Below are 13,665 nucleotides of genomic sequence, written 5' to 3' on the forward strand. Positions count from 1 at the left end.
GGGGAGGAAGACGGGGGATGACTAAGAGATGCTCTCTCTACACGAATATTTGTATACGCGTGTCTCTATGTATGTGTGTGTATGTGTGTGTTATTTACACACAACGTAGAATTATCGATGGCAGGCAGATTCAAGCGATTCGCTAGACCAGCCTATCATCCGCGATTTCGATTCGTATAAATATCTTTCCTAGAATAGACGTGTATTCAAATATTTCTACCAAATGGATCAACCATCGGATATGAAAAAAAATATATGTATATATATATATAAAAGTGAAGAGGAAAGACGAGCTTTCACAGATGAGAGTTTTCATCATCGAAATATTACACACAAGACTACTCTTTGATTTATTTTTATACTTGAGAAAAGAAAGAGAAAGAGAAAGAGAGAGAGAGGGAGAGGGAGATGGTATCCCATCTTAGCGATTATCGAACAACTTTTCTTGTTTTTTTTCTTTCTTTTTACCCATCAATTCGAATTTTGGAAAAAATTCATGTTTTCCTCGAGGATCACCAAACCGCGTACGTAAACGACACAACGACGGGACGTTTTTAAAAGCAAGTTTGAAGAGAATGACGAAGTTTACTTAGAAGGCTATCAAATTCTTTTTCGATACTAGAAAAACTCGTCTTGCGGAAAGAAAAAAAGAATGTGAGAGGAAAAGGGTAGAATGATGAGCCATGAAAAAATTTTTCCTCTCAAACCGATAACATTTCACTTATAGATATCGTAAATCGTAGTAGAATCTTGAAGAAGAAACAAAATAGAAGTGCAATGAAAATATAATATTTTTCCGCGAGCGTATATGGGGAAAAATATCTATTTTAGCTATAAAGAAAAAAAGAAAACGTTCTAAATCGAAATTTCGCGTCCTAAAATAAACCATCTTGGAGATTGGAAGAAACGATGACATTTCGTGAAACCATGAAAAATATTTTTCTTTGCAAACTGAAAAACATTCAATTGTATTAAGTTTTTCCGATTGTTAGATGTCGTAAATTCTAGGATCTATAAAAAAAAAATTGTACTAGAAATGTAATACAAATAAACTTGTAAGTCAAAAAATATATCTTTTAGAAAGGAAAGAAACAAAGGTATCATCCCTTTTCGCATATATACACAAAACTTCTTTCCTTACGATGAACATGTTGCTTCGCTTAAAACCCACCCGATTGTTTGAATAAAAATCGTTGAAACTTTTTAAATAATAATAATAATAGAAAATATTTTCTGAGAATATTTTCACGAGCATGAAAGAAATAAAAAAAATAGCGTTCATTCAACGAACAATAAAAAAAAATCTGCTTAATTATTATTTCACACATTGCCCGGAGCTCATGAGTCGGGCACAAAAAATCAAAGGTTACACATGATTACCGTGTCCTTGTTGGTAAGAAAAAGAAAGAAAGAAAAAAAAAGAGATAAAAGGTAAAATGATCGGTTGGATGGGTTCGTGACAAGTGACGCCCTATCAGCGCCCAGCACCGTAACGTCTGTTTGAGAACGATCGAGAACTACCTGCTAGATGTATCCATTCGAAAAAATATCTATACACACATACACACACACACACACACATATATATACACATATCACGTAACAATATCTGCCCATATATCAAAAACGATCGATACGGTACTTTGTAACCGACGATTCCAACAAAACTCTTATCTCCCATTTCGAATAAAAATCTCTTCTCTAAAAAGACATAACATAATCGATAAAACTAATCCTCGATTTGACGTTAACATCAAATATTTTTCTAAACCAATGATCTTCAAACTTTTTTCGGTTCACGGTTCAATCCTTTACGAGTGTAAACATTTTTTTCGTGGAATTATTACTACGTCAAACGAAACCATCTTTTCGTTTGTTAATATTTTTGTTTATTGCTTTTTATACCATTTGAAATGGTAATCCAAATTCTTGATTTTTACGGGAGAGGGTTTTTCCCAATAGAAATTAATTCGTCGTTTTAATAATTTTAATATTTAATTAAAAAATAATCACATACATTTGTTATTCTTCGAAATAGTTTCCATTATTTTCGATAATTTTTGGTCCATCTGTCAATACTGTCGAATACCTTGACAATAAAAGATGACAATTTTATTGCAATGAATTTAATATCAAGGCACCGAATTAATTTCTCACACATAATATATCTTAGATGAAATTTTTCAAACGCGACAAATGATATAAAATATGACGTCATATATTTACAAAATAATTCGTAAAACCCTTGAGAAGATTACGTAGAATCCCCAGCAGTGTTCCGTAGAACACATTTCGAAAAACATCTCTTTAACCAACAAAAATCAAGAAAAGGAAAAAGAAAAATTGGTAACATCGAGTCAAATTCTGCTGAAACTTTTCGCATCTACACGGCGAATAAGATATTTGTTGCGTTTCGAAGTTTTATTTTTGAAAGTTACCTCACTTTCTTTCAAATTTGCAATATTATTCGTACGAACAGGATTTCAATGGAAACACCCTGTATATTTATATATATATATATGTACATATCTATAGGATATCCCTTAGTACAAGATAAATTTGTGTGTAAGTGTGTACGTAAGTGTAGGTTGGAAGTTGGTATATTTGTACAGCAGCAATCATTGCAGTGCACCGTGCAAGCACACTTTCTTTTGCTCCCTTTCTTTCCTCGTCTACGGAATTCATCGGCGTTTTTCTTACTTTTCGTTTCGTTTCGTTTCGTTTCGTTTCGTAGAAACGAATACGGTGTTGAAAGTTCAAAAGCACCTTTCCACGACGAATTTTCGTGTAATTTCTAGTCGTGTCCTTCGTGAACCTTCGTCATATAAACCGCCACCCTCGCCCCCCTCCACCCACCCACCACAACCCCCATACACATCCGTAAAAACGTCTGTACGTGTTTTATATATACGTGAAAATGGTTAGAAATATATCTTGCGAAAAATGTTTTCAAGTCGAAAGGAAAAAGGTCTATCGTTATCAATTATGTTATATAAAAATAATAATATATAGAAAAGAAATATATATATATAATAATTTTATATCCTTTCTTTACTAACGACCCATAAAAGGGTCATCGAATAACCCAACGATCCGTATAAGGGTAATACAAAAGCACACCATAACGAAAGAAATTAAATAATTTTCTATATCAAATTATTAATTTGTATTATCATTTTGTTTTCGTTTTTTCTTTTTTTTTCTCAAATTAATAACCCAATAAATAACGTTATTAAATATCAGAAGAATAAAATAAGAAAAGATCTTTAGGAAGAGAAAGTTAAATTCATAAGACAAACCATTTTCGAGGTTATTCTCACGAGCCGAAGATGAAGTCGTTTGAAGGAAACGAACCGTAAGGAGAAGAAGGGGTCCCACAACGCTGACTAGATCCCTCCACCTCCTCCTCCTCCTCCTCCTCCTCCACCTTTTTTTCCTTTTTCCTTGTCTTACCTTCTTTCCTCAATTTTTATAGCTCCCCGAGACGTCGAAAGAGGGATGAAAAATCCTATGTAGAAAAAAAAGAAAATAATATCGATTAGTCATCCAGATACGTGATTGGCAAATGTATTTGTCACGTGCTAACGATCTGACGAGTCCTGATTATGTCTACGATCTCTAAAACTTTTCTTCCTATCGAGAAACTCTAATCTTCTTTTTTTTTTTTATTAATATCCCAAAATTGACAAATTTATTAGAAAAAAATTGTGATAAATGTTGAAAAAGGAGAAGAATCGATTGTAATTAAAATAAATGTGATTTTGAGAAACTTTTCTCAATGCAATTAATTATTTTTATTCTCTGTGGTCAACAGCATACGATTTTTCGAACGGGTCACTAATCCATATGTTAATCGTAATCATCGTTTGTTTGACTTTTATTTAATTAATTATACGAATGTGATTAACGAGTAAATGAAATAATTAAATTGTATATTTAATAATAATAAGAAAAAAATGTATATAAATTGTATTAAAACGTTAATACAATAAAATATGAAAAAATTGTTTAAACAGGTGATACGGCACAGGTGAGCTATCTATCGTTGAGAAGTCTACTTCCGGATACAAATGGTTATATGACTTACGAAGGCAGTACAACGCATCCTGGATGCTGGGAAACGGCAGTTTGGCTGATCCTTAACAAACCTATTTACATTACTGCACAAGAGGTACTTACTACTTAACCCTTATCTGAAAGTACAAGTTTATCTTATCCGATATGGTCTTCTCATGCACCCATTAGATTTGTATTTCCATTAGTCCCCTTTGTTAGATCAATATGTGATAGTTTTTATTAAGAATATCTCTGCAACATAAAATATGATAATATATTTCAATTAAAATGAAACAACGAACGAATTAAAATTGTATACATAAAAAAAAAAAGAAAAAAAAAACAAATTTTTTTCTTCAATGATAAAATTCAAATAAATTTCCAACCAATCGGATGATAGTAAAATACAAATATTTATATTAATTTATTTTAATATGTTTCTTTTCTTATCAATTTAAATAAATAAATAAATATAATGGATATATATTTGAAGTTTAACAATGAAAATATGCGTTAATTGAATAGAATCGTGAAGTTCTAGTCGAATTACTCGTGAAAAGGCAGACTTTACTTTGTTTGCAGTTGTATGCCCTGAGGAAACTCATGCAGGGTCCCGTCAACGCCCCAAAGGCACCCCTCGGTAATAATTCCAGACCCTTGCAAGACCTTCATCACAGGACTATACGAACGAACATCAATTTCCGCAAGGTACCTACTTACCCATCTACCTTTTACCTCCATTTTCTAATATCTATGTTATATACCAACCCATCTACCTATTTTTTTTATTACTTTCAACAATCTCGTTACAACGAGTGAAAGAAAAAAAAATGAATATTTCAACCCTATGTATACAATCCAATTATTTTTTCGTATCCAACATAAATACGTAATCCAAATATTCTACAAATATAATCGTACTATAATAATTCATACGACATCCCCTTTTATCAAAACTGAAAAATAAGAAAATAAAAATAAAAATAAATATAATATCTATTATAGTAATTTTATGAAATAAAAAATAAATATTTTTTTTTAAATAAACTTCTGAGAGCGCGAAATAAGAATTAATTTTTAAAATCGATTAAATACATAATTATTGTAAATTGAAAATACTTATTATCTGTATGAATGTTTAATCGGAAAAATTATACCAATATGATTACACTATATTTAGAGAAAGAAAGAAAAAAACTTTACGATATAAAATAACAATTAATTTGAAATCATAAAAATACAATTTTACCTAACGTATTTCGTACGCTTGAAAAATTACAATGTATTTCAAGAATATTAAAAAAATAAAAATAAAATTAAAAATGAATTAGAATAGTAGGCGAGGGGAAGGATGAAGATTATGTAGGGGAGTAGGTAAGGTAAAGAAAGAAAAAAAAAAGAAATAGTCAAAGAATAGATATTCCCTGGAAGCTTTTTTGCTAAATTTCTTCAAAGAACCACTGGAAGGCAGTGGAAGTGATTGGTGTCCTATCAGCGAGGTCGCTTGGAAAACGAGAAAGAGAAAGATAAAAAGAGAAAATAAGAAAAAAGAAAGAAAAAGATAGAGAGGAAGAGAGAGAGAGAGAGAGAGAGAGAGAGAATGAAAGCCACTCCCTTTCGTAGCCAGCAACCTCCCCACACAACATTCAGCAAAATCATACGAGCAAATCTGATCTGACTCATCACTTACCTACCCTAAATTCTTTCTACTCGACCATTCCAAAAGCACCTTCCCAACTCACCCTCCTCAAACCCCCCTTCTCTTTCTCTCTTGGCCAAAAATGAAATCCTTTCTTGGTGAGACAGCAATGGAACTGAAGAAAGGAACACGAGGTTGGATCAAATAAGAAAAGAAAAGGGAAATGTGTGTCGCAAAAATGTTTTAAAGGATTATTTACTCATCCCTCCCTATTCCTCTATTCCCCTATTGCATTTCTTATTTAATTCTATGTTAACAACATTTTAACGAATAATATTATATATGTTAATTAAATTTTATCGATGTTCTTGTTATTAGATTTTCAATTAATTTTGATGATAGATAAAAAGTTTTGCGATATTTAATGGGATAATTAGAAAATGATTGGAAAATTGTTTATGCAATTGTTACGAACGTTTCTCTATTAAAATTTAATTATTGTGTTTATAATTATCTGTCTAATGACAAAGTACATTTAATTGATATTTCTAGAAATTTAATTATACAAATAAACAAATATCCAAGGAGTAATCAAACATTATTATCGAAGTATAATAATCAGGATTTTTAATGGGAATCTAATAAAAATTAGTCGTAAATGTTTAATTAAATTTCTTTTTTTATGTATCCACCCAAAATAATTATAAATAAAATTATCCCAATATATAAATATTCGTAAGCAAATTTCACACTAGTCGCGATATTATTTTAAACACAATTTAATACAAAATTAAGCGAAAATATCTAATTATAGTTTTTTTTCTTCTTCTACAACCATAATTCAAAGTATCCGAATAAAAATAAATAACACACTGATCGCAATCGTAATATTAAATTTATATACGCGAATATAAATTTGAGAAAAATATTCAATTAATATATACCAATATATATTTTTGTATAAATAATAAAATATTTAATTAAATATAATATTATACACAGAAAAATTTCTAATTATAGTTTATTTATCATAAATGAAATTATAAAAAAATATATATCAAATTAATGCGAATAAAAATAAATATTTCATTAACCGCGACGTAATAATATAATATTAAATATAATATAATATACGCGTGAATATATTTAAAAATTAAACAAAAAGTAATAAATATATATTAATAAAAAGAAATTATTTCAAAGCTATAATATATATAATATATATATAATTATTATATAAAACCTATAATATATATAATATATATAAATTAAACAAAAAGTGTGTGTAATAAATACATATTAATAAAAAAAAATTATTTCAAACCTATATAATATTATTTGTTTTTTCAGCGACCAGACGCTAAATGTCCGACAATGGCACAGGAGATGCATTATAGAGGTAACCCAAGCCTATCATCCAAACTTTCTCGAACCGGGGAAAATGTTTTACGTCATTGAGGAATATACTCGATGAGAATTTAAAAAGATGACTTTTTCTTTCCAGCCAATGCTTGGCGAGACGACAGATCCTTGTCACACAACGTCGTTTGAGTTGATCGCACGATCACGCGCTTTCGACGAGACACCTTTTATTTTCCAAGAAGGTGGAAACGGAGGAGGCGGAAGAAACTAACGGGGATCTAGGTGAACGAGCTACTGAAACGAGGGGTGGATGGGTAGGGGAGAAAGGGGGAAGGTGGAAGGGGGTAGGGGGATACACGCCATAAGGATTGGAGACGATGGACTTTGACGGAGGGTGGCAGGAGGGGTGGGCAGGGGGGTAGGAGGGAAAGGAGATGAAACGAAGAGGAACGAAAACGAACGAGACTTGAAGTTTAATCGCGACAAAATAAAGACCGACTGCACTCCTCGAATCGGTTCCTCGTTTCTACTAGAAAAGAAAGACTACTTGCGAGTGTGTGCGTGTAGGTGTGTGTGTGTGTGTGTGTGTGTGGATGTGTGCAATGAAGATGTAAGAACGACGTCATTGACGAACAAAAAGAAGGAAGGAAGGAAGGAAGGAAGAAAGGAAGAATGAGAGAAGGAAGAAGAAAAACTATTCTTTTGTTTTATCTATTTTTCTCATATATTTTATTTTCCTTATTCTTTCTTTCCTTTCATAGGAGAGAATGGGGGATGATGTGAGTTCTTTACATTGAACGTTTTTTTAATAACGATCAAAACAAATCTCTCATGCGAGTTAAATTTGTTTCGGGTGATGTATAACGAGATGAAAATCAATTCGCACAATTGTTAAAGTTAAGTTTAACGCGATAATTGAAATATATATTATATAAGAAATATGTTATATTTAAATAATATCGTGGGATAAGATTGTTTACGGATTTTTTTTTTTCTTATTGGTTTATATAGGTGGTATATATTGTTGTGATTTTCTACAATAATTATCGGTGGTATACTTTTAATTACTTATGTTTTATACACGGGATTTATAAGGTTGTAAAGTTTGTGTAAAACTTCATCGGAGTATCTGAATTGAAGAATAAAAAAAGAGAAAAAAAAAATCTAAATGAAGTAAAAAATATTAGATGAAAAAAAAAGAAAAAAGAAAGAGCATAAGGAAAAGGGTCAAGAGGGGGGAGAAGGGGGGTGGAATCCTCGCGTCCAACGCAAACGGAGAATTTATTTCTTGAACAACCGAGCGCTTAGATGTGTTGTACTTATGTATAAATTAGTTTGTAAAAGATAAGAGAAGCGAAATATAAAATTGAAACAAACGAAAAAGAAAAAAAAGAACATAAACCAAGGAAAAAAAATAAAAAATAATTTAAAAAGGCAGAAAAGTTCCCGTAAAAAAGAAAAAAAAAGAAGAACAAACAGAAGAAAATTAAAAAAACGTGTCACGAAGGGAGGGAAAAGAAATGTCTCCCTTTTTCGATGAAAAGTAAAAAATTAGAAAAAAAGAGAAAAAAAAAAAGAAAAGGAAAAGGAAACTGGGTCAGAATTACGATCGTTCGGTGAAAAAATATTAGGGTCGAATTAATTTGAATTACTTGACAGATTATTGTCAATTATTTTCTAGCCGAGTTATTTAAACGGACATCAACGACGCGTTGAGAACTAGCAAAAAATGACGAGAAAAAAAAAGAATAATAATAATAACAATAATAATAATAATATAATAATAATAATAATAATAATAATAATAATAATAATAATAATAATAATAATAATACTAATAATTAAAAAAAAGAAAGAAAATGAAACTGGGGGAAAGAACGGAGGATCGTCAACGAATGAACGGTGAAATTTTAAGACGTAAAGAAAGGAAGAAAAAAAAAAAGATAGAAAAGAAAAAAAAAGAAAAGAAAAGAAAAAAAAAGAAAAGGAAAGGGAGGAAGGAAGGGATAAAGGAAGGATAAGGGACAGGTTAGAATACGTTCGTGCAAAAATTCGTGAATTCGCAAGAAGAAGAAAAAAAGGAAAGGAAAAGGAAAGGAGATAGAAAAAGAAGAAAAGAAAAAGAGAAAGAAAGAAGGAAAGAGGAAAAGAGAGAGAGAAAGAAAGAGAGAGAGGGAGAGACGTTTCTGAGTAATCTCGTAATAGCTCGCAAATAGGGTCGGTAGTATAATAGACGAAAAAAGGGAAAAGGATTTCGAACGCGAACACAAGGCTTGGGGGATTGGTTGAAAGGAAGAAGCAGTGATCGGAAGTAGACGAAAAAGAAGAGGAAGAGACTGAGAAAGAAAGAAAGAGAAAGAAAATCGGTCTCATCCTCTTTCTTTTTCTTACCCCTCTCACTCTCTCTGACTCTTTCTCTCTCTCTCTCTCTCTTATTCTTTTTGGGTGTCTTCGTAGCATCGCATAGAAAAGGGGGAGGGACGATTAAAATCAACGCTTTTGTATATAACGTACATATTATGTATGTACGATATGGACAGTGAATGAAATAAAATAAAATTAAATTAAATAAAATTAAATTAAATTAAATTAAATTAAATTAAATTAAATAAAGATAACAATGAAAGGGAAAAAAAAATAAATTAATAAACAGGCGTACATAAAATACATGTACACACACACGCATATATACATAAACACAGAGGATAAACAAGAAAGATTACACACGTGTTACACGCAGATTTAACTAACGAAAAAGAAAACAAAAAAAGGAAGAAAAAAAAATATACAAAAAAAGCAAAAAGGATAAAAAAATATCTAAACAAACAAAAGGCTAGAGCGAAAGAAAAAAACAGTGTATAGTAAATGAAACTGTATAAATAAAATATACGAGGGATGGTGATATTGTCGGGGTTTAACGAATAACGATAATAATAAACGCAACGTTATATTGTACATGTTTCTCATTTTTCATTCTATCACTTATCCTCCTCCTCGTCCTCCTCCTCCTCTTCCTCCTCCATTTCCTTTCTTCGCGTTTTATTATTCTGATAAATATTTTATTTTTTAATTTTCTTAAAAATATGTACGAAAATATATCCTAGCAATTGGTGTAATTCATGATTCCGAAATATTCTCGAAAAAGATTGGTTACTATTTTTCTCTTTTATATAATTAATTTGTGAATTTGAATTGTTTTTTCGTACTATATTGAATTTCTTTTTCTTTTTTTTTTTACTTTTTTTCGTTTTTGAATAAAAATAAAAGAATTGAAAAATTAATTTAATTCGTAATTTTCAAAGAGATCGAGAACGTTCGATAAAAAATATTGTCGGAATAATACGTCGGATATAGCTGACAGATTATCCCTATTAAACTAGATAAAGATTAAACCTATAAAAGATTCTAATATTATGCACCGTCTTCCGTTAATAGTCTCCACTTTTCTAAAAATCGAGAGAGAGAAAGAGAGAGAGAGAGAGAGAGAGAAAGAAGAAACTTCAATGAATTTCTTGGCGTCAAAGTCGCGTCAAATGAAAGGTAAGTGAAATCGATTGTGCTGATCTCTGGAGAAAAATTATTTCCACGATACGTAAGATCCGTACAAGACGACTTTAATGTCATTTTCGCAAATAATTTCTTTTTTATCAATTCTCTCATTCTATTTTTTCTCTTCTTTTTTTGTTAAGCAAATTAAACAGAAAAATAAATAAATATGAGGAAAAAAAATATTAGAAAATTAATTTCCCTTTTCCTTTTCTTTTCGTGCGATTTTTCGAACGTTGGTAAGTAAACAAATTAATCTTTTTTTTTTTTAAATAATTATCAACGTCAGATATTGTTGATTAAAAGTTTCAATTTTCGATGAATAAATATTACAACGTAAGAAAAATAAATATATATATAAATTTATTCAGTGCTGACTAAGATTAGATATAAAAAAAGGAACATACGGGTATATAAATAAACCACCCTTCGACCTTTTTTAAACTAATACGCCATTCTATTTCTACTCCTCCCCCTCCTACGTATTATAAAAGAATCAAAAAGAAAGAAAAATGGTGAAGCTTATGGCGAAAAATATTTACAGTTATGGGTTTAGCATACCCAAGGTTTGTATCTAATACATGGACATAGAAATTTAGTTAAGGAGGGTGAGAAAGGTCCAGGGATGCTTCGAGTTGCGAAATTCTGTAGAAATAAGGGGGAAAAAAAAGGAAAAAGAAAAAGAAAGTAAAAAGAAAAAGAAAAGAGATAGACAGACTTGAGTAGGATATGCTTACCAAGCTTAAAATTCTAAAAAGAGGAGGGGTGGAGAGGTGGGAAGAAGAAGAAGAAGAAGAAGAAGAAGGAGGAGAAGAAGATGGAGGAAAGCCGAACGAGGGTGAAGAAAAAAAGGGGATGAAAAAAGTAAGGTAAAAGAGTCTCGTGATCTTCTTTAACCATCCTACAAGTATATCCATGTGTGCGTGTATATTCTCTGTGTGTGTGTATATATACGTGTGTGAAGGAAAGAAAGACAAAGAAAGAACACTCCGCACCCCTTTATGGAAATTAAGAATGTGATTTCAAGTCCCACGAGAACATGTCGTATTCCCTTTTCCTATCCCACCCCCCCCGCCTCTCCTCCCCATCCTCAAACCACTTCGTTAATCTCTTCATAGGCTTTACCGGTAGATACTTTTTATCGAAATTTCTTCACCGTTCTCGAATTACTGGGAACAAATTTCAACGAGTTCATAAAACTCTTGTCGGGATTTTCACTTTTTCTTTTTTTCCTTCCTTTCTTTTTTAACAATTTTTTCATCGCAGCTACAAAGATTATTTATTCGTTTTGTTTTTTTTTTAAAAAAGGAATTAATAATATTGACGCAATCATATCTTTCTGTCGAAAATATTTCTTTTTTTATTGATCAATGATCAGCGATCGAAATTTTTTTTTGAATTCCTTATGTTCTTTTTTTTTAATTTTCTTTTTATATTCATTGTAAATTACGAAGATTGTAATTTTTACGTTATTTAATATTTCGATATTATATTTTAATGAATATTTTATTTCCAATGCAACCCCTAGTAACTAATTCTATTTATTATCATACAAGTATTTCATTATTACATTCAATTAATATTCCATTTTATTAATCAACAATTTTTGTTTTGCGAAAAAAAGAAAACAAATGACGTTATTTATTTGCATACTTAAGAGTCATTAGAAACAAATCACTTTCCCTTAATTCCCATTAGAATTTGCATTCCGTCTAGCACGAACGTGACATTATTTTCTAAAAATAAAACGAATAAAAATAAAGAATTAAAGAAAAAAATAGACAAAGACGCAAACACAGGAGAGGGAGAAGGAGGTTTAGAGAGAGAGAGAGAGAGAGAGAAAGAGAGAGAAGGAAGGAAGGAAGGAAAGAAAGGTGCTTTTAAGCTCGTAAACGCAACGAAGATTCGCGGTTAATGTTCCGAAAAGTCGAAAAGAGAAAGACACGAAAAGAACAAAATTTTACCGAGACGCGCGAGACTTACAAATACAAAAAAGAACAAAAAATAAAGAAAAAGAGAGAAAGAAAGAAAAGGATCGTAAATGTTTACAATAACGTAAGAGAGAAAGAGAAGGATCCGCGAATGAACAGGCAAATAAGAAAAGTGTATCGCGTTGACATACCTGTCGATAATCGGATTATTCTAAATAATACGGCTCGAGTTGCATTCATAATAGAGCTTCCATTATCCGACTTTAATCGAGGACACGGACATCGACGTAATCCACTTCTTCGGATATTTCGATAATCACGTTTCAACGTTAAAGGACGATTTATTTATCGTCCATTGCCGTTTCAATAAACCTCGCGATTTTCTACCCTACCTGACGATAAATCTACCCCCCTCTCCTCCTCCTCCTCCTCCTCTATTCCTCATGCTCTGCCCACCCCCTACCATTACCTTTTGCGATTTTCACTCATCTCGAGAAGGACGAATTATTATTACGCTTTTTATTTTTATTTTTTTTTCTGTTTTTTATTTTATTCGCATTAATAATAAACTCATCCGGCGACAGTTTATACGATCAAACGATCGGGAATATTTTTTTTATAGTTAACGCTGCATTGTGTTTCTTTTTTTTCCTTTTTTTCTTTTCTTCTTTTTTCTTTTTTCTTTTTTTATTATCGCGAATGCCAATAACAACGCAAAGTAATTTTGTTACGGGATTAAATGATCGATAAAATTATTTATAGATATATTTTCGGGGAAAAAATTAATAAATAATATATTATATTAAATAAAAATATGTATTTGATTAAATTGATGCTTGATGAATCATTCAAAGTATATATTAGAAATTGATGAATAGTTTAATGTGTAGCGTTCGTTATGAACAATCGTGTAAATTCATTTTTGTACATAATTGTAAATAATTTTGTACTAATTGTAAAAACAACAAAGTTTAGTTTTGTTCTTTTTTTTCTATCAAAAATCGACTTAAAGCACTTTCCTTAATAACCGGTCTACGTTACATCGCAAATTATTGCAATAAAAATAATAAATATTAGTTTTTTTCCACATTACCTTTTTGAATAGAATTCCTACCGAATAAAATTAAAAAA

The 13,665-nt window shown here is 30.7% G+C and overlaps 1 protein-coding gene across 5 annotated transcripts in view; it reads left to right on the forward strand.

Annotated features, from left to right (window-relative positions):
- Positions 1–7,696, forward strand: part of LOC122516087 (carbonic anhydrase-related protein 10) — a 232,683-nt gene extending 224,987 nt beyond the window's left edge. For 4 of the 5 annotated variants that reach the window (XM_043633650.1, XM_043633649.1, XM_043633651.1 and 1 more), the window contains exons 8-11: positions 4,017–4,171; positions 4,639–4,764; positions 7,046–7,094; positions 7,182–7,696. In XM_043633650.1, coding sequence (XP_043489585.1) covers positions 4,017–4,171; positions 4,639–4,764; positions 7,046–7,094; positions 7,182–7,246 — 395 coding nt within the window. In that variant the 3' untranslated portion in view covers positions 7,247–7,696. The remainder of the gene's footprint in view (positions 1–4,016; positions 4,172–4,638; positions 4,765–7,045; positions 7,095–7,181) is intronic. The other variant, XM_043633652.1, reaches the window with a different exon arrangement.
- The last annotated feature ends 5,969 nt before the right edge of the window (positions 7,697–13,665 follow it).

The sequence above is a fragment of the Polistes fuscatus genome, unplaced genomic scaffold (assembly GCF_010416935.1).
Source record: "Polistes fuscatus isolate 324 unplaced genomic scaffold, CU_Pfus_HIC Scaffold2, whole genome shotgun sequence".
NCBI classification, from domain to species: Eukaryota; Metazoa; Arthropoda; class Insecta; order Hymenoptera; family Vespidae; genus Polistes; species Polistes fuscatus.